Source organism: Gymnoscopelus microlampas (assembly GCF_963454915.1).
Source record: "Gymnoscopelus microlampas genome assembly, chromosome: 12".
NCBI classification, from domain to species: Eukaryota; Metazoa; Chordata; class Actinopteri; order Myctophiformes; family Myctophidae; genus Gymnoscopelus; species Gymnoscopelus microlampas.
The window spans coordinates 2,678,940-2,706,439 of record NC_139949.1 but is presented as its reverse complement, the minus strand read 5'-3'; the positions used below and the strand labels follow the sequence as shown (position 1 = coordinate 2,706,439).

General features: G+C 42.3%; 1 protein-coding gene across 2 annotated transcripts in view; it reads right to left on the bottom strand.

The window, feature by feature from the left end:
- LOC311057913 (lymphocyte cytosolic protein 2-like) overlaps positions 1-27,500 on the bottom strand; it is a 31,808-nt gene that overhangs the window by 3,121 nt on the left and 1,187 nt on the right. The window contains exons 2-18 of one of the 2 annotated variants that reach the window (XM_084075077.1): positions 22,002-22,064; positions 21,496-21,542; positions 19,926-19,991; positions 18,829-18,857; positions 18,523-18,605; positions 16,526-16,721; positions 15,502-15,608; positions 14,151-14,190; positions 13,944-14,009; positions 13,815-13,840; positions 12,473-12,492; positions 12,128-12,196; positions 11,220-11,244; positions 11,103-11,115; positions 9,895-10,006; positions 9,667-9,719; positions 7,132-7,244 (exon numbers count right to left, since the gene is read on the bottom strand). In XM_084075077.1, the coding sequence (XP_083931203.1) occupies positions 7,132-7,244; positions 9,667-9,719; positions 9,895-10,006; positions 11,103-11,115; positions 11,220-11,244; positions 12,128-12,196; positions 12,473-12,492; positions 13,815-13,840; positions 13,944-14,009; positions 14,151-14,190; positions 15,502-15,608; positions 16,526-16,721; positions 18,523-18,605; positions 18,829-18,857; positions 19,926-19,991; positions 21,496-21,542; positions 22,002-22,064 (1,128 nt within the window). The remainder of the gene's footprint in view (positions 1-7,131; positions 7,245-9,666; positions 9,720-9,894; positions 10,007-11,102; positions 11,116-11,219; positions 11,245-12,127; positions 12,197-12,472; positions 12,493-13,814; positions 13,841-13,943; positions 14,010-14,150; positions 14,191-15,501; positions 15,609-16,525; positions 16,722-18,522; positions 18,606-18,828; positions 18,858-19,925; positions 19,992-21,495; positions 21,543-22,001; positions 22,065-27,500) is intronic. The other variant, XM_084075078.1, reaches the window with a different exon arrangement.

Sequence of the window (27,500 nt, the reverse complement as noted above, 5' to 3'; positions counted from 1 at the left end):
TTCACAAACCATTTACCAATAGAGAAATTGTATGTCTCCTCGCTACCTCGCTACCGGTGGCAGCGGTGGCCTAGTGGTTAGAGGGGCGGCCTTGATACCGGAAGGTCCCTAGTTCGATTCCCCAATTCATCACATCAATCATGAATCACCACTGAATAGCCCTTGAGCAAGGCTTCCATGCAGGGTCCGGCTGGAAACAAGCTTCGTGCTTAGTCCGACACCCTGGGTAAACAACAAACTTTGCTTTGCTTTACCGAAAACAGTGAAAGCAGCCGATCTACAAGCTCAGAAACACGTTGCTATCTGAAAAGTTTTGAGATTGTAGATCGGCTATTTTCAGAATGAAGTATGTCATACATTGAGAAATCGTACTCTCAAATAAGCATTTCAGGTTATCTTTACCATTTGCACATGCATTCATTGATACAGTCATGTTGTTTGCAATTCAACTTAAAATAAGTCTGCATCAAGTGAGGCTTGAACTGGCAACCTTGAGATTGTGAGGCACTCATTTAAGGGAGACGCCATTGGACCAACAGACAAGTAACTGTGAAAAAGGAGATCAAACAGATGATACAGTTTCACGCAAATAGCTGAAAAATCCTGGGTTTAAGTGTTTTTCAAACTGCTCAAAATTGCGGACAATCTACGGGCGGAGCTTACTGGTCAAAGCGATAGATGTGTTCCTCATGAGTCAAGGCACATGTGTAAGCAAGTTTCACGACTTTCGGCCAAACGAGGCATGACTTATGCCTGTTTAAAGTCTGCCTTTTCAAAAAATTGCTATAGCGCCCCCTTTTGGCCAATTGGAGTAAGATTGGTTTCAGTGATATTTGGAATGACCCTGTACATTTCTGCAAAGTTTCAAAGAAATGTGAGTCTGCATGTATGTTTTAGGCACAGATGAATAATTTTCATAAAACTGTAATAGTTAAAATCTATCTCCTCCTGGGATTTTTGAGCAATCTGCACGAAACGTTTAACACTTGAACTTTGGACCTCTGCCTACAAAAATTTCCAACGGATTTTCCATAAGTGAAAAAATGCAGAAGTTATGAGCCAATGGCTGTTTTTCATATAATTCAAAATGGTGGGCGATCTAAAGGTCAGAGGTCAAAAGTCAGACCACGAAAGTTGTCGGGCATGAAGAGACGCATGTGTGTATCGAAGTTTCATGGTTGTAGGTCAAACAGGGCATGAGTTGTACCTGTTCAAAGTTGGCACTTTCAATTGAGTGCTATAGCGCCACCCTTTGACGAATGAGTGTGAGAATTATTTCTTGGTAGTTTTTCATGAGCATCTACCATATGGCCGAGTTTTGTAAAAAGCGTATGCACGGTTAAGCCAGAACTGGCAAAAACAAGTATTTTTCAAACTGCTCAAAATTGCGGAAAATCTAAGGGCGGAGCTTAATGGTCAAATCGATACGTGTGTTCCTCATGAGTCAAGGCACATGTGTAAGCAAGTTTCACGACTTTCGGCCAAACGAGGCATGACTTATGCCTGTTTAAAGTCTGCCTTTTCAAAAAATTGCTATAGCGCCCCCTTTTGGCCAATTGGAGTAAGATTGGTTTCAGTGATATTTGGAATGACCCTGTACATTTCTGCAAAGTTTCAGAGAAATGTGAGTCTGCATGTATGTTTTAGGCACAGATGAATAATTTTCATAAAACTGTAATAGTTAAAATCTATCTCCTCCTGGGATTTTTGAGCAATCTGCACGAAACGTTTCACACTTGAACTTTGGACCTCTGCCTACAAAAATTTCCAACGGATTTTCCATAAGTGAAAAAATGCAGAAGTTAGGAGCCAATAACTGTTTTTCATATAATTCAAAATGGTGGGAGATCTAAAGGTCAGAGGTCAAAAGTCAGAGGGTGAAAGTTGTTCAGCATGAGGAGACGCATATCGATGGCCAAAACGCAAAACCTCCTATCTGAAAAATGTTAATTGTTGGGAAAATGAAAAAGAAAACTACAAAATGTTGTATTTTTTTTGCACAATGATATTTTTTTATGAAACCCATCACATAATACACCGTTTCTGGATGTCTGGACTATATTACATTATTATATGTTAATTGCACTGATTTCATATTGCAAATGCAGATAGGAGGTTTTTCCCCACTTTTCCTGGATAATTCTGCAGATAGGAGCTTTTGCATTCAATGTAAAGTGATTGCTTAACTACATAATGACACATAGTACTAGCTGCAAATACATACATTTACAGCTGAAAACAGTTGCATCAGTGGTGTGGTCTAGTTTTTTTTTTGTTGAGGTATATGATAATCATTCCCTGCACGAAATGCGTGTGGTTGTGGGTATACGCTAGTGCGTTTTCAATGGATGGAATGGGTAGTAGACTGTATACGCCTTCTTCCAAAAAAATCTGCACTGTATACAGCAGGGGTTCTCAACCTTTTCAGGCCGCGACCCCCAAAATAATGATATTATTTCCCGCGACCCCCCACGTGCACGCGCGCGGTCCCGTTCGCGCGCGCGAAGGTTATTTAATTACAATAGGTTATTTGATAATTGTTTATTATCAAAACATTTTCGCAAAAAGTGGGTAAATTGAGTAAATTAACTGATAAAACATGAATTAATGATAACATAAAAAAATATTTTGTAAAAAAAAAAAAACTTTTTTTCATTTTTTTTTTTTCAAATTCACCAAAAAATCTGGCGACCCCCCCAAATTATTTGGCGACCCCCCTGGGGGTCGCGACCCCCAGGTTGAGAACCACTGGTATACAGCGTAACACGGTAGAACACACCACTGAGTTGCATTGAAAGCTTTTTTATTTTATTCAAAAACAAAACAAAGTTTGCAGGGCAATGCTCACAACAAGAATCTAAAATGAAAGTGCTTACAAATAAAATGTACAAAAAGGACAACAGGAATACAATTAGGTGGACTAGAAAACAACTGGCCCAGGCACCCCTTGACATAATCCCCCCTATACCCTCTACCCCCAACTCCACCACCTGAAATACCCCCCCACTCCCACAACCCCCATACTACATCCCCCAAACCATCATGCCGTCCAACTCCCCTAACTCATACAACTGGATCACCAACCTTGTGTCCAGTGTGGATAGTGGAATAGTATGTAAGATCATTGAATGTCTTAAAGAGCCTATAAGCAAGGAGGAAAGACGGATGCCTTGACCCTAGAATCACCAAAGCCAGGTAGGAGATGAGAGCAGCACACAGGGGCTTTGTCGCTGACCAAAAAGGAGAGGGTCTGAGGGAGGAATATAAGCGGAGGAAGGAGGAGCTATACCAAGTGTATGCAACTCGAAAAACAGGAGCTGACCCAAAATATCAGGGACATTAAAAAGGTGCATGCAAAACAGAAGCATGGCAAGAGCTGGAAGCTCATCAATGACATTTCTGGCAGACGCTCTTCTCAGACTTCCAAGATCTGGGGAGAAAGCGCAGAGGAACGAGTTGAAACATGGTACCAGCAGAAGAAGAGGATGATCCGATGCTCTTGTCTTCCATGACCTTCCCATACCAGATCATGGATCATTTACCATGGATGAGTACCAGAGGGCCAAGGCTACTATCTAGTGAGGCAAGAGGAGGATGGAGTGACAGCAGAGGTTCTGATGTATGTGCCCATAGACGAGGTGGTGTTGGATTTCATCAAGCACACACGTCTAGTGAGTTGCCGAAGCTGTGGAGCAAAATGATCATCGATCCAGTACCAAAGTCAGGTGACCTCACCAAGACGGACACCTCCAAGGCATTAACCTGAGCTCACAAGTCGCCAAGGCGGCTAACAGGATGATCCTCAACCGTCTTAGACCCATCTTAGACCCTGTACTGAGAAACTCGCAGAACGGCTTCCGCCCAGAGCGAACAGCAGACGGGCAGATACTGGTGCTGAGGAGGATGCTGGAAGGAGTAGGAGATGAATCTTTCAGTGGTGATCACCTTCATGACTTCCAAAAGGCTTTTGGCACCATCCACCGGGGGAAACTGATGAACATTCTCCGGGCCTACGGAGTTCCTGAGAAGATGGTTCAGATGATGGAGACACGCTACTTGAGGCAGTCCAGGCAGTGCCTCAATCCAGGACTTGAGGCAGTCCTTCAAATAACCTGGGCCTGGACTGCTTCAATGGAGCAGGACCTGAAGGTCCGGGGGACACTTGACTGGAATGCCTTGCATGGGATGAGGAGAGTATGGAAATCAGACATGGGAGAAGACCTCAAGAGGCGGCTGTTCATATAGTTACAGTTGAGTCAGTACTGCTGTATGGGGCTGAGACATGGACCATCACAGCACAACAGGAAAGGGCCTTGGATGGAGTCTACACAAGAATGCTATATGAATGGCACTAGGAGTCACATGGACGGACCAAATCAGAAATGTGGTCCTCTACGGGAACCTACCATGTGTCACAGACAAAGTCAGAGAGAGAAGGATGAGGCAGGGCACTGCGTCAGGCACCCATACTGTAACTAATGGCAAGCAAACTGACACTATGGGAGCCAACCCAGGGCAAAGCCAGGAAAGACAGGAAGTGCACCACCTACGTAGATGCACTTCGGCGTAACAGCTTAGCCAACAACACTGTAGAGCTCAAAACCCTGATGCTAGATAGGAGAGTGTGGAGGGCAGCTTTTCAGGAGTCCCAAGTTGGTGTTGGCTAGACCACACTCGCATCGCAAAGACCCTATTCTATATGATCCGGCCTAACTGACTCATGCCCCCCTCAACAAAATCCCCCCCATACCTTCTACCCCCCAACTCCAACACCTGCAATACTCCCCCACTCCCACAAACCCCATACCCCCCAAATGCCATCCCACACCTCTCAACCCCCATAACTCAAAACCCCATCCCACCCCATACCCTCGTACCCCCAAATCCCATCCAATCCATTACCTCCACGCCCAGAACCCCCGGTCCCCAATCCCCCAACCAACACACCACAACCCCCAAACTCCACCCACCCAAGCCCTCATGCACCCCCCACCCCATAACCCCCCAACCACCACACCCCATAACTCCAAACCCCATCCCACCCCCATACCCTCATACCCCCCAACCGACACAACACAATATTCTCACAGTGTTGTTGGCTGCCACGGTGTTCACGTGTGATTTTGATCTGCATCTAATACAAAATCACAACATGGATGTTCACATCTAAGCAGCAATGACAACCTCTAACCACAAGTTCAACGCCAAAACCTCCTATCTATACCTAAAAATGACCTCCTATCTACATAGATGCACATAGGAGGTTTTTACCTAGAAACAGTTAGGCTTATAAATTAATAAATAATGTTTTTTTTATGCTCATTTTGAGATCAAGACATTCTACAGTACTGTAACAAGTATTACCAATCACATTTTTGATCAACTCACACTCTTGGTGTGAAAATAATTGATTTGTACAAACTGAAAGACATTTAGATGGTCTACATAACACAGCATTCTACAGTTTCAGCTCTGTCTGCTGCTCAACTAGTTCTGGTGCAGATAAGAGGTTTTGCGCTTCAACATTTTAACACTAATTGGCACTGAACAAGATAGGAGGTTTTAGTCAAATGACTTTTCTGACAAAATGAGGGGCGGGACTATCTTGCAGACAGACTGAGCATGTGCAGCATAGCCTATAGTCCTCATCCACAGTGAAATCTGAAAATCATGAAATTTGCACTTAGGAGGTTTTGCGTTTTGGCCATCGATATGTGTATCCAAGTTTCATGGCTGTAGGTCAAACAGGGCATGAGTTGTACCTGTTCAAAGTTGGCATTTTCAATTGAGTGCTATAGCGCCACCTTTTGACGAAAGATTGTGAGAATTATTTTTTGATCGTTTTTCATGACCATCTACCATATGGCCGAGTTTCGTAAAAAGCGACTGCACGGTTCAGCCAGAACTGCGAAAAGTGGCAGAAGAAGAAGAGACAGAATACTGCCAATAACAATACGGTTCCAGAGCAGAGCTCTGGCCCCGTAATTATTAAATATAGTATATCATATAATTAAATATAAAATAAAAAAAATCACAGAAAAAAATGTTTAATGGTCATGATTCACCAGGACCCTGGATGGCTTGATTCTAGGCTTAAATTAATTGATATAAATATTTTTGGAAATGTCAATGGGAAAAATGCATTGAGTATTTTGAAGTGGAACCAGGAAGTGGGCGGGAACTGCGATGCCCTATTCACTTCAGGATACACAACAGCCTAAAAACATGAAACATACAGACGAGATGAATGTTCATTGTTGTCCTGTGATCAGTCTACCAAACTGATAGGGGTTCAGGGCTCAGGAAGGACACAACATTGCTCAAAAGGCGAAAGACAGCTGCGGAAAACTTAAATAATCGACCCTGGTCCGAAAACAAATAACACGGACGAAATATTCGGCGGCAGTGTGCAAACGTGATTGACATAACTTGAGGTCGATTTTTTCTTTTTACGTGCTCCGAAATTAGCCCCGTTATTTGGACGAAAAACATTCTGCACATTTGAAACTACAGAATACCAGGTAAACAATGAACCTAGCATCTGTTTACACATTATATAACATTATGTTCATTGACACTGTAGAACTGTAAATTTCGGCAAAGAGGTTTGGTGTACAGGGGCCAAAAGGTGAAGCTCACAAAGTATTGAGGGTTTTAACCCATTAACACCTGAAGCCGATTCTACATGTCTCCTAAATCCCAACAGTATTCTTAAAAACGTATGTTTCTATATCGGTGGTGCTCAATCTTTTTCATGTAAAGGACCCCCAAAATAATATGTATTTGGCCGCGGACCCCCATCTCAAAATATGTTGTTCCGGGGGGGTCCCAGAAGCAAAGATTTGAGTTAGAGATGTTCACTTTAAAAATATATATATCCAAAGATTTGCACACGTTTTCACGATTTTTCAAAAATAGCAGATCTACAAGCTCGTAGCGCGGCACCATAGCCCAAAGTGTAAAATAATGCTTTTTTTAGCTCAAATCCAAAAATGACACAGATGAAGACACACGTTAACATGAATCCAATGTGTAGTGGGTGGGGGGGAGGGGGTCCCTGTTTCATCTCTCACTCAGCTAAGGGGGTCCTCGTGGCCTAAAAAGAAGAAAAAAAAACGTTGAAGTTGTTACCTGTGTGCCGTGTGGCTCTGCCGTCGGGGGGGTGGGCAGAGAGGCGGGGGCGGCGGAGGGGAGGGGCAGGGGTCTCTCTCCCACGCTCGAGCGGCTCCTGTGAACGCTCATGACTGCAACGGACGACGGCATACACACACACACACACAAAGTACACACCGTTGACTACACGCGCGCGCCGTACATGCATGACTGACGCTGTCTGTCTGTCTGTCTGTCTGTCTGTCTGTCTGTCTGGAATAATTCTCCCCATTTTTTTTGTTTTAGTCGCATTCCTGTAGTGAGACCAATGCAAAACTCAGTGGTTGAAAAAGTACTCACATGTTTTGCTTAAGTAAAAGTATCAATTATTGCAATATAAAGAATACTCTGTTACAAGCAAAAGTCCGGAATAAAAAAAATCTATTGAGTAAAAGTACAAAAGTATTTGTATCAAAATGTACTTAAAGTACCAAAGTCAGAGTATGCAATGTGCAGAATATCATCTATTTTCAAAAGGCTGTCGGCATTTATATAGTTATATTGTGGCGGTCCGCCCCCTGAGTTTTATTTTCACGTCACGTTCATTCACTAGTTCCACTCCCCATTCACAAAACCGGCCAGCCTATCACCTCCCTTCTCTCTCCGCACGCTCTCCACCCCGCTCCCTTTGAAGTGTACACCAGGAACTCACCCCGCTGTCACCGTCACTGTCTGTGTTTGTTTGTGTTAGCGTCTGTCTCACAACTGAAGAGGCTGCGTCCTTTCGGCTTTGTGTTGGTCTATGCTAAAGAGGGTTTTAGCGTCCGTGCGTCGCGAGGACAGTCCGCGTCGGGAGGACCGTTGGATTCCGTTGGAACCGAGACAAACAAACAAAGTGGACGTCGGCGAGGCGAAAACAACGGCGGATCGGGACCGGCCATTAATCCAGGATTCCACGCCACGGTACCAAAGGTAAAGGGGAGCATGGTTGCTGCTGGAGCTAAAGTGTTCGTTGGAGCCTATTAACAGGCGGAGCGCGGAGGTCGGGAGGAGTTTGGAAGGGCGTTATTTTTGTTTATTTTGAGCGTGAAACTGTTTGCTAAGCAGCATTTATTTTTGGATCTTTTGGATTAACTGTGCTAACTGTGGGTATTTTTGTGCGTGGAGGTGGAACTGAGAATAAAATCCTACAAGGTACTTTTGAGTTGAAACAAGGACTGCACTGCGTGTTATTTTCTTTAATGTGAATTGTGTTGAAATTAAGTGTTGAATGTGGTCTTTTCCTCTTTGTGACGGTGTTGGTGTGTAAGTTAAGGGTTCATGTTGTACATGCAGGTTGCATGACTGAGATAATATGTATCCTTGTGGTTGGTATTCACTCTAAACAAGTTGTCGGTTGAAAAGCCGGCTGGCACCCCAAGCAAATGTGAATGTGAAAATGTGAAAGAGTAAAACCGCTACAGAAAAATGGCACCCCAGATTTTAAAAGGAAAAAATCAAACACACCAATCTCTTATGTGGAGATAAAGAAAATAACACGCAGTGCAGTCCTTGTTTCAACTCAAAAGTACCTTGTAGGATTTTATTCTCAGTTCCACCTCCACGCACAAAAATACCCACAGTTAGCACAGTTAATCCAAAAGATCCAAAAATAAATGCTGCTTAGCAAACAGTTTCACGCTCAAAATAAACAAAAATAACGCCCTTCCAAACTCCTCCCGACCTCCGCGCTCCGCCTGTTAATAGGCTCCAACGAACACTTTAGCTCCAGCAGCAACCATGCTCCCCTTTACCTTTGGTACCGTGGCGTGGAATCCTGGATTAATGGCCGGTCCCGATCCGCCGTTGTTTTCGCCTCGCCGACGTCCACTTTGTTTGTTTGTCTCGGTTCCAACGGAATCCAACGGTCCTCCCGACGCGGACTGTCCTCGCGACGCACGGACGCTAAAACCCTCTTTAGCATAGACCAACACAAAGCCGAAAGGACGCAGCCTCTTCAGTTGTGAGACAGACGCTAACACAAACAAACACAGACAGTGACGGTGACAGCGGGGTGAGTTCCTGGTGTACACTTCAAAGGGAGCGGGGTGGAGAGCGTGCGGAGAGAGAAGGGAGGTGATAGGCTGGCCGGTTTTGTGAATGGGGAGTGGAACTAGTGAATGAACGTGACGTGAAAATAAAACTCAGGGGGCGGACCGCCACAATATATATATATATATATATATATATATATATATATATATATATATATATATATATATATATATATATATATATATATATATATATATATATATATATATATATATATATATATGTATATATATATATATATATATATATATATATATATATATATATATATATATATATATGTATATATATATATATATATATATATATATATAGGGCTAAAGTGGTTAATGTATGTTTTGTAATAATAATCTAAATCTACAAAGTAACTAGTAATTAAAGTTTTCAAATAATTGTAGTGGAGTAAAAGCATAATATTTGCCTCTGAGATGTAGTGGAGTAGAAGTAAAAGTATTGAAAAAAAAAAAAAAAGTTTCTTACCAGACTGGAGTCTTTGAGGCAGAGAACCGACAGCTGGCAAACTGGGAGGAAGACTGTAAACACACACACACACACACACACACACACACACCCACACACAAAAAGGTCAAAGGTATTAAAAGTGTCCCTCAAGTGTACACGCGCGTGTGTGTGTGTGTGTGTGTGTGTGTGTGTGTGTGTGTGTGTGTGTGTGTGTGTGTGTGTGTGTGTGTGTGTGTGTGTGTGTACCTGTTAGCATTTCCTGGTGGGGGTCCAGGGAGCCCAGCGAGCCCAGGGCGGGGGGGCAGCTCCTTGTTGTGTGAAGCAGAAAGCGGGAAGGTGTGATGTCTAGAGGGCATGTCTGAGGAGAGGAGAGGAGAGGAGATTCTGGGGTATTCTCAATTGGCTATTTGATACACCTGACTTTATGAGCATTAATGTTATATGTTTCAAAAGAGGATATATATGCTACAGTATGTTAGCCTGGTAAACCCTCCCTCCGGAAATCTCATTTCCATTTGATTTCAGGAGTGAGTCTGGCCTGAAGGCTTGTCTGGGCGTTTCTAGCCCGTTCACCAAATGGACGAGCCTATCAGCGTCGTCGCTCATCGTTCTGTGATTGACAGAGACAGTTGGCCAATCAGGTGGCGAGTTCGAGTGAGCCCGAATGGGACCGAGTGCAGCCGACAAAAATGTAACGATCCGCCATTGTTTCTGTGGGCAGTTAAACTTTTTTACTTTCGGTTTTAAAACGCTCTCAAACTTATTTTTTGAGGCACGGAATTTACTTTTAAGATATCCTTTGGATAAAATTTAGTTGTTTAACTTCATATATGTGGTCAATTAATCATGACAGAGCCTATTTAAAAATAAAAACGTAGAGAACCGGCAGGGGCGGGCAGTGACACGCATGTATCCGAATAAGGCAACCTATTCCGGTCATGGCCGTCTCAAAAGTCCCGTTGAGTCACATTAGTCTGGAGGTGGTAAAAATGAACTGCTGATTGGCTGAAGGGGAACAACGATCATTGTCTGATGGGGTTGTCAGTCAACGGTATTACTCCCGCCCAACTCCAGCCCACAGCCAATATTGCAGAATGGGCGATCATGCCAGACTCACTCCTGGAATAAAATGGAAATGAGATTTCCGGAGGGAGGGTTTACCAGGCTAACAGTATGTGGTCAAGAGCTCAAAAACCACTAGTCTGATATATTATTTCTTTTAACACATTTAGCCATATTGTACAACACGCTGATACTCTTCTTGCACTAATATCTATACCATGAACAGTATAGCTGCTATGCTCATGCACCTTATGTCTAAAACCTCATGTACACACTGTACGGAGGGATATGCTATTATGTGTGAATAGGTAGACCACTTTTTTAAATCATTATTATTCTTTCTTTTCCTCCTCCCCCCCCCCCAAACCTGTAAGACAGACAGACAGACTTACCCTCCTGTTGTGTCTGTGGATGGAGAACAGACACAACACATCAACATGGATGACATATTAATGATGACATCATCACCACAATCACATACAAGCATATCTGTCCAATCAGAGACTTACCTCGTTCCGCGCCACGGGAACAAAACTGAAACAGAAAATGGTGCCAATGAGTTATAATTACTAATTTACGTTTATAATTGGTTGGTTGGTTGATTGATTGATTGATTGATTGATTGATTGATTGATTGATTGATTGATTGATTGATTGATTGATTGAATACTTTATTGACATTTTGTACAGGTCCAGGCAGTACAACTGTGTTAATTTCATTGACTAAAACTATGACGAAAAATGTTTGTCGACTAACTTTTTTCACTGACGAAAACTAAATAAAAAACTAATAAAAACTAAGCTATGATGACTAAAACTAAGAGTAAATACACTGACAATTTTGTCAACAAATAAAAACTAGATTAAAATTATAGGGATGGACTAGTGGAGAAGAGATCCAGTAGCATTAAGACAAGTCATTTTATGCTTGGATGTGCGCGGGTGTCACGCTCCTAAAATAGCCGATCTACAAGCTCACTCGTGAGCTTGAGATCAGCTATTTTCGGCATGCAGCAGCTAAGTCATTGTGAAGCCATCACGGCCCGGATAAAATTATTTTAATCGACTAAATAAACTGCAGATTTAGTCAACTAAAATTGTATGATATTTAATCAACTAAAACTAGACTAAAACTAAAACGTTTCAGATGACTAATGACACATTTTATTCAAAAGACTATGACTAAATCAAATAAAACGCAAGGCACTCCAGTAAAGTAAAAAGCAAAGCAAAAGAAAAAAGCTAATGTAGTTACTTACACCACTGGTTGTCCCCCAAGACACATTGAGTGACATGATTATTGTATCATGATGACATAATGCCATGACTTATATAACCTTATGTGTACCTTTAATATGTCTGTCCTTGTATGCTCTGCTTTATGCGGACATGAATACATTGTAAAAGATGTGCTGACCTAGGAGGCGTCCTGACAGAGGAGTTACTCCTGCTCACAGAGGTGGAGGACACGGGAGAAACCGGAGGTCTGAAACAGAATCAGAATCAGAATCAGAAGACTTTATTGCCATGACATGTGAACATGTTAGGAATTAGATTTGGGACAGCGGAGCACAGTTTACAACAGAAACAACACTCCTCAACACCACAGCAGCCATTTGCGGCGCTATCTCAGGAGAACATGACAGTAAGAGGTGTATGAGCTTGCGCACGTGTGTGTGTGCGTGTGTGCGTGCGTGCGTGCGTGCGTGCGTGCGTGTGTGTGTGTGTGTGTGTGTGTGTGTGTGTGTGTGTAGCAGCCTACCTCCATGAATGTTGCCCTACCTGAAAGAGAAACAGCGGTAAAGTTAACAAGTGGTCCGTTCTATTTATTTGTTTGTTTGTTTGTTTGTTTTTTCTATTCGAGAAGGACAGCATATATTAATGAACACTGCACTCCAATAGGCTCTATGCACAGCAGCCATATTGGAAATAAATTCAGGGTGCTGATATCTGCATGTTGGCTCACTAGAAACACTCCATTTTGGTTCTCAAATGGCCCCTTATGGTGGGTGTGTAACTCTGAGAGTGTACAAATGGAACCAAATTGACCCGTAAGGGTTCATTTGGTTCCATTTGTACACTCTCAGAGTTATGGGGGTCCTTGAAAATAAGACAACCACTGTGCTACACTAAATGGAACAGAGCCTTAATTAGTATCATTGGTAACACCTGTGAAGGAAGTAAGGCAGGGGCCCAATTTATTCCCAATATGGCTGCTGTGCATAGAGCCTATTGAGTACAATGAAGTGCAGTTAGAAGGCTTTGCAAATATATTGGCGTTACTTACATCGTCAGTCCCTGACGAATAACATTAAAACTACATTAAACAGAACATGTTCTCAATGCAGTTAGAGCAAGTATGCAAAACAGGAATTCAAAACAAGTGCAAAGTATACCTAAAATTAAACTAATCTTTAATTGACACTTAGTTCTGTTTTTTCTAGAGCAGAAACTCTGAAACATGAAACTCGCTAAACTGCACTCTGTATGTTTAAAAACTATAAACTTTAATATCCAGAGAGTTCATTTACAAAGTAGGCATTTAGCAGATGCTCTTTATCCAGAGCGACTTACAATAAGAAGGCTAAACACATGGAATGCAGAGAGACAGTGTAGTGCCTCAGTAATCACAGGTGAACCAAGACCCTAGCATCAGTCTAAACCATACATGGCCAACTGACGGCCCGGGGGCCCCCACCTTCACTTAATGCGGCCCGCAGGTTAATATCAGAATACTGACATAATTATTGATTTCAGCTGTTACAATTCCAAACATGCAAACATGACCCGATATTTAAGTTCATAAAGTTAACATAAGTACAACTAAATGCATTTGAAATTAACATTAAAAAAGTTACTTTTCAGGATTCTAATTCAAAAAGTAGAAAAAAAACAGGGTTCCATTTCAAAAATAAGTAAAACGCGACGCGTTTTGAGGTTGTAGATCTGCTATTTTTGCTACTTTTGTGTGATATAGAATGGCGAAGTTCGGCATTCATTTACAAAGAAAAAAGTTAAAATACGGAGATAAGACATGTCAATAAAAGTGTTGTACCAATGTAATAATAAAATAGTTGTACTGTATGCACACTATTTCTACTCACTCTTTCACCTGTGTTGAACTGCTGGCCTGCAGAGCAAAATAAAATGACATATTAATACATTATATAGACATACAGACAGACAGACAGACAGACAGACAGACAGACAGACAGACAGACAGACAGACAGACCTAGTCCAGGTAATGGTGCAGGTTGGACTCTGGTAGGTTTCTTGTCTCTGAACACCTTAGGAGGAGCTGATGACAATGATCAGAAAAACACCCTGATTAATAATAATAATAATAATAATAAATGTAATAATAATAATAATAATAATAAGGGTAATAATAAGGGTAATAATAACAATAATAATAATAATCATAAATACATTATCTTACCCTTTACTGGAGGCTTCGCTTCAGGCGATGGTTCCACTGCCTGTCAACACACACACACACGCGCGCGCGCACACACACACACACACACACACACACACACACACACACACACACACACACACACACACACACACACACACACACACACACACACACACACACACACACACACACACACACACACACACACACACACACACACACACACACACACACACACACACACACACACTAGTTATACTTCATGCACGAACTCCAATGTTCATTCTCATTCTGCTGGAGTCCCTCTGCTGTTTGACCACCAGGGGGCAGAATAACTCTATTCAACCAGAGGAGTTACATAGTGGATGGTCCATTTCTAGACTAGTAAATGGTCCAAGGACCCTTTGCGGGTTCTTTGAGAGGGTTCCCAATGGACCCTTACAGGCCTGTAACTATGACAGTGTACAAATGGAACCAAATGGACCCTTACAGGTCCGTAACTCTGAGAGTGTACAAATGGAACCAAAAGGACCCTTACAGGCCTGTAACTCTGAGAGCGTACAAGTGGAACCAAATGGATCGACCATTACAGGTCTGTAACTCTGAGAGTGTATGGATGGAACCAAATGAACCTTTATATAGGGTCCATTTGGCTCCATTTGTACACTCTCTGAGTCACAGACACCTGACAGTCTATTTCCAAAGATAGTGGATATTTAGGAAGATCCACCTTTAGGCCTGTCACAATTATTACATAATCGTCTAAATCACAATTATTTGAGATAATCACAATTATTTTTCAGAAGCTGTGTTCACGTTGACTCTCCCATTGGAATGAATAGACTCCAACCTGCTTCTGGTCTCCCTAAAAAGCAGTGGTTCTCAAAGTGAGGCCCGGGGACCCCCAGGGTTCCTTTAGGGGGTTCCAGGAGGTCCCCAGCAAAAGTTAATTAATTATTTAAAAATATTAAAATATCATCACAATCACTTGAACAACTTTATCCATTTACATGTTGGCTATTCAAAAATAGCAGATCTACAAGCTCACAGCTGCGAGCTTGTAGATCTGCTTTTGAAAAAACAAATCGGAATTATCAACAAAAAAATGTAATGTTTGAAAAACTTTTTTTGTTGATAATTTCAATTTGTTTTTTAAGCATACATCTTATCTTCTGGGGGTCCCTGGCACAAAACATTTTCAGATGGGAGTCCGTGGCCAAATACATATTAATGTGGGGGTCCTTTAGGCTTGAAGACGTTTGAGAACCACGGTCCTAAAGAGGCGGTCACCTGTACGTCATATGGATACGGGAGGTAAAACGGATATGGCAGGTCTTGCATTCCCATTCGCCTCGGCTGGTATACTCACCGGACGGGTGGAGCTAAGAACGGCTGGGCCGGGTGGGCCGGGTGGGCCGGGTGGGCGGGGTGTAACCACAGGGGGCATTACTCGGGAAGATATACTGCTTCTGTTATCTACACACACAGTCAACACACACACACGATACACACACGCACATTATTTAGCATTCAGTATGTAAAATAAATTGCAATTAAATGCAGTTAGACTCATTGAAAACACGTCCCTGCTTCTGGTGACCGATATTGTCCTTCTAACAGTGGCAGAAACGGTACTCAAATGTTTTACTTAAGTAAAAGTATCAATACTGCATTGTAGAAATACTCTGCTACAAGTAAAAGTCCGGTAATCAAAATTCACCTGAGTAAAAGTACAAAATGATTGACAGCTGGGCTAATGATTAACGTCGATGCCACGGTGCCATCTGGTATTCCAGGGGTTTGGGGCATTATTTAAAGACAACATCAGCACCCTGACTCTGTTGGACCAGAATTTAACAGAGCCTTCATTAGTATAATTGGTAACACCTGTGAAGCAAGACAAGCAAGTAAGATGGCAATAGAGCGTCGCAGTTCCCGCCCACTTCCAGTTGCCGGAAGTAAATACTCAATGCATTTTTCCCATTGACTTTTCCGAAAATATTTATATAAATTAATTTAAGCCTAGAATCAAGCTATCCAGGATCCTGGTGAATCATGACCATAAAACGTTTGATTCTGTGAAAAAACTTTTTTGAAAACGGCAAAACAAAGGGTATTTAATTTCATATCATTAAATATAAAATTTAAAAAATCACAGAAAAAAAGGTTTTATGGTCATGATTCACCAGAATCCTGGATGGCTTGATTCTAGGCTTAAATTCATTGATATAAATATTTTTGGAAAAGTCAATGGGAAAAATGCATTGAGTATTTACTTCCGGCACCCGGATTCTGCGCAACTGCGATGCTCTATATGGCTGCTGTGCATAGAGCCCATTGTTACTGAGACCGGGGGTAATAACTTTATTTTAAAAATGGAAAATGACAATTACCTATGTAGTCTCCATCGGGCAGGGGGTGGGAGGGGCAGAGTTTGTGGGTGAGGTCGTCGGGGGGCTCAGAGGGGGGGGGCTCGTAGTCGTTGTCGTCGGCGAAGGCTCCGTCTTCGGGAGACTCATAGTCCCCCCCACTGCCCCCCTCGCCGTCTTCATCACCGTCTGGGTCCTCATAGTCATCATCACTGTCCTCCTGACACACACGCACACACACACACACACGTGCGCACACGCACGCACGCACGCAAGCACACACACACACACACACACACACACACACACACACACACACACACACACACACACACACACACACACACACACACACACACACACACACACACACACACACACACACACACACAAACACACACAAACACACACGCAGACAGGGGGAATAACTTAAAGTAGCACTAAATGTAATGCCTCAACTCCAACAATTCCCAAGTTCTTGTCAGAGCTGGGGGTCCACAGTTAAAATATATTTATTTTGGGGGGTCCCAAGTTCAAATATGATTATTTTGGGGGGTCCCAAGTTCAAATACTTTCAAAATATTTTCTTTCACTTCAGGATGTAATGATCATTAGACACAGAGCATTAAGCAAGGGATAATTGACGGGTAGCCGGTCATTATTGATGACATATTGAACGCAGATTGACATGAGCAGGTGCTCTGAGTCTTTGATTAGACAGAGGTCTGCTATTGAGCTCATCGGTCATTATCCAGAAATAACAAACCGCTGAATTCAGCGATTGACCAATCAGAACCAAGCATTCAACCAAGCCGAGTAATAACCCCACATATCTGCCAGACTCCCTCCCCATTCAGAGTTCACAATTGTGAATGAATGTAGAATTATGTGCAGGGTGGAATTTGCATACAGATGTGAGAGGACTTAATTTATTTGACTAATGACTACATTTTTTTTAAATATTATTTTTTAAAGAAAAATCCATTTCTTCTTATTGTTTTGCAGGTGCACATATATATTTCTATATTCTCTGTATTCTTTTTTAAATGGTAAATGGTGTATTTATATAGCGCTTTTATCCAAAGCACCTTACATAGATTGTGCATTACATTCTCCCATTCACACCAAGGGCCAAGGCTTGGATATTTACAATGAGCCCAACACGGAAGCTTATGAATGGCCAGAGTGTGGCTCTGTTTTACCCTGCGCCGACCTGCGGTGTCAGAAAGAATTTATTTTAACGCAAGTGAATGGGTTTTTTGACAAACTTTAGACTAGATTTTCTTACCGTAATAAAAATTGTCATAAATTCTATATGCGTCCAGTCGCTAGTTTAAAGTCTCCTTTCAATCATCATGATGTGCCTTTTGCTAAATTAAGGTCCCATTTATTTTAAAATTGACGATAAAGTAGGCTATTCTCTAGGAGGGGCAGGATGATTTGATTGACAAGCTACACAACCAATAGCATTCATTCCCCGCCCCGCTCTTGATTGACAAGCCACCCAACCAATAATGGTCTGGTCTCATTCTGCAGGATATGACACGATATTGAAAGATGGCGGACCTACCGTCTTGGGACAATCGGCTTCATTTTCGGTCTGTAGAAAGCAGGGGAGTGGCTTTGTCCATCTCATTCATACAGTCTATGATTCACACACACATTCACACACCGATGGAGGAGGAAACCATGCAAGACACCAACCTGCTCATCGGGAGCAATTAGGGGTTCGGTGTCTTGCTCAAGGACACTTCAACACTAACGAATCGAACTGGGAACCTCACGATTCCCCTCCAGCCACTCTACCGGCCACTCTGCTCCTGAGCCACTGCCGCTCCCTTTTACTTTGATTATTGGTTTAATTCATTTCTATGATGAAACTTGAACTAGTTCACCAGAAGAGTGCCGCCTTGGTTTTATTTGTCCATATATGATGACTGGACAGGGACTATGTGACAGACAGACAGACAGACAGACAGACAGACAGACAGACAGACAGACAGACAGACAGACAGACTTACAAACTCGTCCTCTCCCCAGCCAGCCTGTGGGTCAGAGAAGCCGTGGTTTTCAGCCTGGTGGTCTGCAGAGACCCTCTGGTGTCCTACCATACAAGCCATTCAGTGTGATTCATTTATAAAGATTAATTCACTGTTCATGTTATTCATTCACTGTTCAGGTTCATGTGATCATTTTATAATGATTCATACACTGTCCATGTGATTCATAGACAGACAGACAGGCAGACAGACAGACAGACAGACAGACAGACAGACAGACAGACAGACAGACAGACAGACAGACAGACAGACAGATCGTGTTAATACCTGCTTCAGGGTAGCGAGGCCCGGTCGATCTGATGAAACCAAACACATTCATTATTCATTAATCATTAGTCATTATTACCAGTGGTGTAAAGTCACCAAGTACATTTACTCAAGTACTGCACTTAAGTACAATTTTGAGGTACTTTTACTTTACTGGAGTATTTCCAATTTTCAGTGCTGTAACTTCTACTCCACTCAGAGGCAAATATTGTACTTTTATTCCATACAATTATTTGCAAACTTTAGTTAGTTACTTTGTAGATTTTGATTATTATTACAAAACATACATTAATCACTTCAGCCCTATATATGTATTTCGGCCATTTGAAAATAGCCGATCTACAAGCTCACAATGCGTCGCGATGCCACGCATTGTGAGCTTTTAGATCGGCTATTTTCAAAAGATTTTTATACATTTGAAAACTTGTAATGGGACATTCTGCATAATGAGTGCTTTTACTTTTGGTACATTAAGTACATTTTCATGCCAATACTTTTGTACGTACACTCAAGTAAATTTTGAATTCCGGACTTTTACTTGTAACAGAGTAATGCTACATTCAGTATTGATACTTTTACTTAAGTAAAAAGTGTGAGTACTTTTTTCACCACTGATTATTACTAACACTTCACTGTCTCTCTGTATGTATGTTTACCTTAATCATTATAAGTCACTCTGGATAAGAGTGTCTGCTAAAAGCCTACATTGTAAAATGTAAATTATAATCATGAACATTCATAACGTTGATGTTGATATTGTTTCGTTTTTTATTATTAATGCCCTATTTCATTATAGAAGAGTGTCACACAAAAGTAGTGAAAACAGCAGATCTACAAGTTCACAACACATAGACGCGCTAATGTCAACACTACAGTCCTAATATTAGTGTAAATAATAACACATCACTTTAAACAATACAGTATAGACTTATTAACATAATATTGGTGTAAAATATGAGGGTGTTGATTTAAACATTACAGTGACCATTATTTTGTAAATGTACTAACATAATAACGTAAAGTAAGAGGATATTCATTTATTGTAAATATAAAGTCATAATATAAAGATAATATTATGTATCATTTAATGTATTTACCTCTTTCCAAACAGGCCTCTTCTCTCTTCTTTCTTATTGATCTCACTGGACAGCTTGGATATGAGACTGACAGACAGACAGACAGACAGACAGACAGACAGACAGACAGACAGACAGACAGACAGACAGACAGACAGACAGGTAGACAAACAGACAAACAGACAGACAGGTAGACAAACAGACAGACAGACAGACAGACAGACAGACAGACAGACAGACAGACAGACAGACAGACAGACAGACAGGAATTAGGGCCCTATCTTGCCTTATGCCTAATATTATTAAGCATGCTTTACTTTACAGTGAAAAACATTTTTTAAATAGTGGAAAATAGCCTATCTACTGTACAAAGATCGCCTATGTTCACTATTTCAAAATGTTTTTCAAAATAAAATAATAATATGCCCAATAAGGGGCAAGATAAGGCCCCTTATTGTCCTATGACCACATTCAGACTATTGTAGTGGGAGGATGTGGCTCGTCTATCTGACTTCCTGCCTTCTTCCATCACTTCCTGTATGACATCATATTCTCTCTCTCTCTGTGTCTTTTTCTCTGCCCCCCCCCCCCCTCAATCTGTCATTCTCTGCCAGTGTGTTACCAAGTCAGTGGTTCTCAAAGTTGGGTCCAGGGACCCGTAGGGGTCCTTGACGGGGTTCCAGGGGGTCCATCAGCTACATTATCTAATTATATAAACGGCAAGTTACTTCCGCGCGCCGCTGACGCTATAGCCACAGCTCTGTAATCGAGTAAACACAACGCCGACACAGCACATGTCGCCAACACAGTAGCCACGGCCGACTTTCACAATTTACGGGTGGCGTAGGGCACCTATCATTGCTCACTTCACAGTTTCCACGTCGCAACATAATTTATTACACTCACCACATTTCGGACAAAACGGAAGGTGAAACACTTTCTTACCGTTTACCGTGCGCACCACCGACACCGAACGGCGACGGGTTTCGCCGAAACAACACGAACGGCCGCCATTGAAACTCCGCAGCTCTCTCCGTCGCCAGAAGAACAACAACAGAAGCGGCTCCTTCACCTCCCCTTCACCGTGTCTTCTGCTTCCACGCTCAATTCAGGTGACTACAATGCTAATACATTCACGCTCAACCTCACAATCATAAGCTTCTCCGTTTAGTGTTTCATTAGCGCGAGCGTGGAAAACAACTACAGTGCGCTCCGTCGCTGCATCTGGTAAGGGTAAACAACACAGGGTTGCCAGGTTGGCATGCCAGGTTTTTTCTTTTTTTTTTTTTTTACTTTTCCACAGTTTTACTCTGGCGATTTGGGTACCCCAATATACACGCGCCCACGCTGGGCCCCGTGCGCGGCTGGGGTTGAGGGGGGCGTAGCCCCCCGAAACTCTAGTAATTAATATAGCATTGTCTTCACCCCCGCTCCTCTCTCTCTCTCTCTCTCTCTCTCTCTCTGTGTGTAGTTCTCTCTCTATGTCTCTCGTCCATCCTCTCTGCACGGTACAAACCCTATAGAGTGTGTATTGTATGCAATGCAATGCAGGTCAGTGCAGAGGTCAAAGTTCACAGGTCAGGTGACTTACGGAGTGTGGATTTTAGGGAACCTCTGCAGGTCGTTGTCCGTCATGTTCTACACAACGACAAATATGTTACTGTTAAAATACACAGTGTGTGTGTGTGTGTGTGTGTGTGTGTGTGTGTGTGTGTGTGTGTGTGTGTGTGTGTGTGTGTGTGTGTGTGTGTGTGTGTGTGTGTGTGTGTGTGTGTGTGTGTGTGTGTGTGTGTGTATATGTCTGTTTATGAAGGGCCTTCAAAATATGCAGTACAATGATTGAGTGATTATGATTATGATTATGATTATGATTATGATTATGATTGATTGATTGATGGATTTAATTTTTTATTAGGCAAAAGAATGTAAAACAACACAGTTACATTTATAATGCTTTTGTCTAAAAGGTCCGGCCAAAAAAGTCCTTGCGGGCTTGTTTCCGTTGGGGTCCTTGAATTAATTTCATAGACATATATAGTAGCAACCAAACAGTTCAAAAATCAAGATTATGATTATGATTATGATCATTCTACTCACCAGGAACCGGGATCCACTTATCATGTTCTTCAACACAACCTTGTCACTACCTGGCAAGTCCATCTGGAGACAGACAGACAGACAGACAGACAGACAGACAGACAGACAGACATTTTATTATTATTATATTATTTCTTACTTAATATTATTATAATGTGTAGGATGTTTCACAGTCTTTCAGTGGAACAGGTCCCAACAAATTATGTTGTGACTTTTCGTGCTTCACTGTGATTTGTCACATGCTGTTGCTTGAACTTGTATCAGTTTAGTGACCAATAAAACCTTGATTCTTGACCAATCAGAGCAATGTAAACACCAGAGGGAGTCCCCTGTAATCGTTATGTTTATCAATTAGACTGCGCTCAACAATATGTCATGTCCGGCTGAGTTTACATCTGTCACCAATCTGTCTGTGTGTGAGTGTGTGAGTGTGTGAGTGTCTGTCTGTGTGTCTGTGTCACACAGACACACAGACTGTGTGTCTGTCTGTCTGTCTGTCTGTCTGTCTGTCTGTCTGTCTGTCTGTCTGTCTGTCTGCGTGCGTGTGTGCGTGCGTGCGTGCGTGTACACAAGTATCTGTCTATATGCACGTATAAAAGCTGACTGCTGTCAATAGTGTCTATGCGTCAGCAGCCATAGTGGAAATAAATTGGACCTCTTCCTTAATTCCTTCACAGGTCTTACCAATGATACTAATGAAGGCTCAGTTCCATTTAATGTAGCACCGTGGTTCTCAAACTCTCTTTTTTAATTTCAAGGACCTCCACAGTGTACACATGTAACCGAATGGGTCCATTTGGTTCCATTTGTACACTCTCAGAGTTACACGCTAAGGGACAATTTGGAACCCCCTCAAGGAACCACTTTGAGACCCACTGGTATAGCAGTGTTTCCAGTGAGTCAATATGCACAATATCAGCACCCTGACTCTCTTTGACCAGAATGAAACAGAGCCTTCATTAGTATCATTGGTAACAGCTGTGAAGGAAGTAAGGGAGACGCCCGGCCCAATGTCTTTCCAATATGGCTGCTATGCATATAGCCTATGGAGTGGATGATGTGATGGATCTATAGACACTTAGTTGTGGACATTTACTAAACCCCTAAATATTAAAACAATATTACAATAAAATGATTACATAAACATAATTAACACATAGTTACAGTAGGGGTCTTCAACGTTTTCAGACCAGGGACCCCTTAGCTGAGACAGAGATGAGGCAGGGACCCCCGACTACCTTTTGGCTCTGTACTTGGTACTGTACTCTTTTTTCCCCCTTTCTTGAGAGCAATGTTTATCTGTAAATTACATGGTGTGTTTGTTTACATGGCTTCCATGTTGGAGATTGACATGAGCCAGGTGCTTATGAGTCTTTGATTAGACAGCGGTCTGTAATTGACTTCAGAGGTCATTATTCAACAACAACAGACCGCTGAATTCAGTGATTGACCAATCAGAATCACGACTTCCGTCGTACGTATTTCCCCCGGAAACTATCTTTTTCGAACCAATCACAACACTTGTTATAGCGGTTTCACACTATGGTCCCGGGTGCGCACCCTGGGCCACTTGGCTGATGTTGTGGTAGTGTGAACGTTGCGTATCGTTCCCCGAAACGGATCACCGTTCCGTACTCGAAACCACCTCGGGAGGTAGTCTCGGGTCCGATTGCTGCGGAGTCGGGAGCGGAACGCGGCAGTGTGAATCCATCCGTACCAAGAGAAGGAAGTGGACTGCTAATCATATATCATTTATATATTTTTATAATGACGCATTATTTTAGCTGGGTTATGACTTCTCATAGTTCTACTTGAATGTTGACAAGAAATAATAATCCCGCTAGTGTTTGAGTAGCGCGAGCCGTGAAAAATAATAAACAAACGTGGTGAACGTATATATAAAGATAAATACACAGAGGATTAGTCCGTGACGTTACTGCTAAAATACCAAGGATGCGTCCGTGACGCCAATATCATATTACCATCAGACTACGTTACATTTTGAGGTTTCAAAGACCAGTGCACACACTGCTTTGGTTGTGTATTGTTGATCTGTTGTTATTACAAGTAAGACGCGCGAACGCTGGAAGCGAACGCAGCTCGAAAATATTGTGTATTTACGGACTTTGTGTGTGTGTGTGAGTGTGTGTGTTTGTGTTTTGACTGTAGCTGCACTCTGGCGCACTCTGTCGGCCGCACCCAGGCAGTGCACTGCACACAGACACACACACACACACACACACACACACACAAGCCGAGCAGACTTTCATAGTAAGCTCCACTTGGGCGGGCGCGCCTCCTTCCGCGTTCGCAATAACTCAAGACAACGTCAGGAACACAGTCAAACTATCATTCACTCTAGACTGTGAATGACATGCTCTCGCCCACAGCCCCATAGTCAACAGCGCCCCCATGAGGCACATATTTACCATTACTGAAATGGTCTCGAGTGCGCAAGGATCTTGGCCAGTGTGAATGCTGGCCAACTGGGAGAAGCCATTCGTTCTCGGAAACGGTTTCATTCAAACGGACCATAGTGTGAAACCGCCCTTAGTTTCATTCACGGAGAATATGAACAGATTTGTAAAGCCTCAACGTATGATTTCCTTGGGTGGAAAACTTCTGCCAAATTCCGGTACTTCCGTTTTAGATACTCAACCGCCTAGGTCTCGTCTTGCCGATAAGAGGAGGTTAGAGCAGGGGTCTTCAACAGGACCCCTAGGAGGTCCTCAGAGTTTGTCTTTTTAACATTAACCAATTGAACCCTATAGCATCCCTGTTTTGGGGGGAAGTTGATCTTGTAGAACGGCTATTTTTGGCAGTGGTGGAAACTAAGTACATTTACTCAAGCGCTGTACTTAAGTACAATTCTGAGGTATTTGTACTTTAGTTGAGTATTTCCAATTTCTAATACTTTTACTTTTACTCCACTACAATTATTTGAAAACTTTACTAGTTCATTTGTAGATTTTGATTATTATTACAAAACATGCATTAACCACTTTATCCCTATACTTTAGCTATTTGAAAATAGCTGATCTACAAGCTCACAACGCATTGCAAAGCAACGCGTTGTGAGCTTGTAGATCTGCTATTTTCAAAAGATTTCTATACATTTTGAACACTTGTGAAACAGGACATTCTGCATAATGAGTCCTTTTACTTTTGGTACTTTTTTATGCCAATACTTCTGTACTTTTACTCAAGTACATTTTGAATACTTTGAAAACTTTTGCTTGTACATTTATGCATTGCAGTATTGATACTTTTACTTAAGTAAAACATTTGAGTACTTTTTCCACCACTGATTTTTGGTGAAGAGGTTTGGTGTACAGGGGGGGAAAGAGCAGACCAAGTACAGAGCCAAAGGTCAAGTGTACAAAGTTAAGCATTTTAAGTGGTTAAATGTCTAAAAACACACATTTAACATTAATCCAATGTGTAGTGGGGGGTCCCTGCTTCATCTCTCTGTCAGCTAAGAGGTCCTTGGCCTGAAAAGCGTTGAATACCTGTGGTTTAAGGAAATATTCAGTCCCAATCAGGCTGGTCAGCAAACTGGCTGAACCCTGGGACTGAGCCCTGTGGTGTGCCTGTCTGGGTCCTGGACTTTCTGTCTGCCAGACCCCACTCACACCTCTACCGCCCCTCACCCTCAATAGGCTCTATTCACAGCAGCCATATTATGAAGACATTCACAGGTGTTATCAATGATACTAATGAAGGCTCTGTTCCATTCTGGTCAAACAGAGTCAACAAACAGCAGAGGTCGCTGTTTTTCATTTTCAGTTGGGTCTGGGTTCCCAGATTGGGGTGCTGATATTGTGCATATCTACAGTTGGGGTCCAGGGACCCTCATGGGCTTCCAAATGGCCCCTTGCAGGTGTGTAACTCTGAGAGTGTACAAATGGACCCTTATGGGTCGTCCATTTGGTTCCATTTTGTACACTCTCAGAGTTATGGGGGTCGTGGAAACCACTGTGCTACACTAAATGGAACAGAGCCTTCATTAGTATCATTGGTAACACCTGTGAAGGAAGTGATAATATGGCTGCTGTGAATAGAGCCTATACCAGAGCACCCACACACACGCCTGCACGCACGCACGCACGCACGCGTCCTCTGCTGTACTCCCACTGAACAAACACCCATGACTGTTTGGTCACAAACAACTCCAACTCCATCGTCATTCGTCATTCAAAAACATTACAGATACAGATCACGATAACTTGCGTTCGGGCGATGCCCAGTACCGGTCCGATACCAGCGTGTAAAAAATGTCTAAGACAGCGGTTCTCAAAGTGGGGTCCAGGGACCCTCAGGGTTCTTTGAGAGGGGTTCCAAATGGACCCTTACAGGTCTGTGACTCTGAGAGTGTACAAGTGGAACCAAATGGACCCTTACAGTACAAATTGAACCAAATGGACCCCTACAGGTCTGTAACTCTGAGAGTGTACAAATGGAACCAAATGGACCCTTACAGGTCTGTAACTCTGAGAGGGTACAAGTGGAACCAAATGGTCCCTTACAGTACAAATGGAACCAAATGGACCCTTACAGATGTGTAACTCTGAGAGTGTACAAGTGGAACCAAATGGACCCTTACAGGTCTGTAACTCTGAGAGTGTACAAATGGAACCAAATGGACCCTTACAGATTTGTAACTCTGAGAGTGTACAAGTGGAACCAAATGGACCCTTACAGGTCTGTAACTCTGAGAGTGTACAAATGGAACCAAATGGACCCCTACAGGTCTGTAACTCTGAGAGAGTACAAATGGAACCAAATGGACCCTTACAGGTCTGTAACTCCAACAGTGTAAATGGCCAAATTGGTTAATTTTTTTAAATGTTTTTATGAGTTAGTTGATATTTGAACATTCTGCATAATGAGAACTTTTACTTTTGATACTTTAAGTACATGTTGATGCCAATACTTGTGTACTTTTATTCAAGTAAATTTTGAATTCTGGACTTTTACTTGTAACAGAGTATTTCTACATTGCAGTATTGATACTTTTACTTAAAGGACAACTTCACCCAAAACTTCCTAATGATGATGCCACTGGTAGACAGGTTTCTAGGAGACGCAGACAGAGTAGGTAAACAATTACACAATGTTATCAGGAGCATTAGTGAGGATCTATTATATGAAGATAGGTTGAAAATGGCCTCGTCCTTTAAGTAAAGCAAAGTACTTTTTCCACCACTGTCGGTATCGGAACGCCGCTACAGAACCTGCCTCACCAGAACTTGATCCAGGGACCACATCACTCTCAGTCCTCCACGACCTTCACTGGCTCCCAGTCAAACAACGAATATAGATTTCAAGATATGTATCACCACCTGCAACAGTGGTTCTCAAACTTTTTCACGTCATGGACCCCCAAAATGATAATGTATTTGGCTGCGAACGCCCCATCTCAAAAATATTTTGTGCCAGGGATTTTTCAAAAGTAGCAGATCTTTGAGCTTGTAGATCTGTTATTTTTGAACAGCCAAC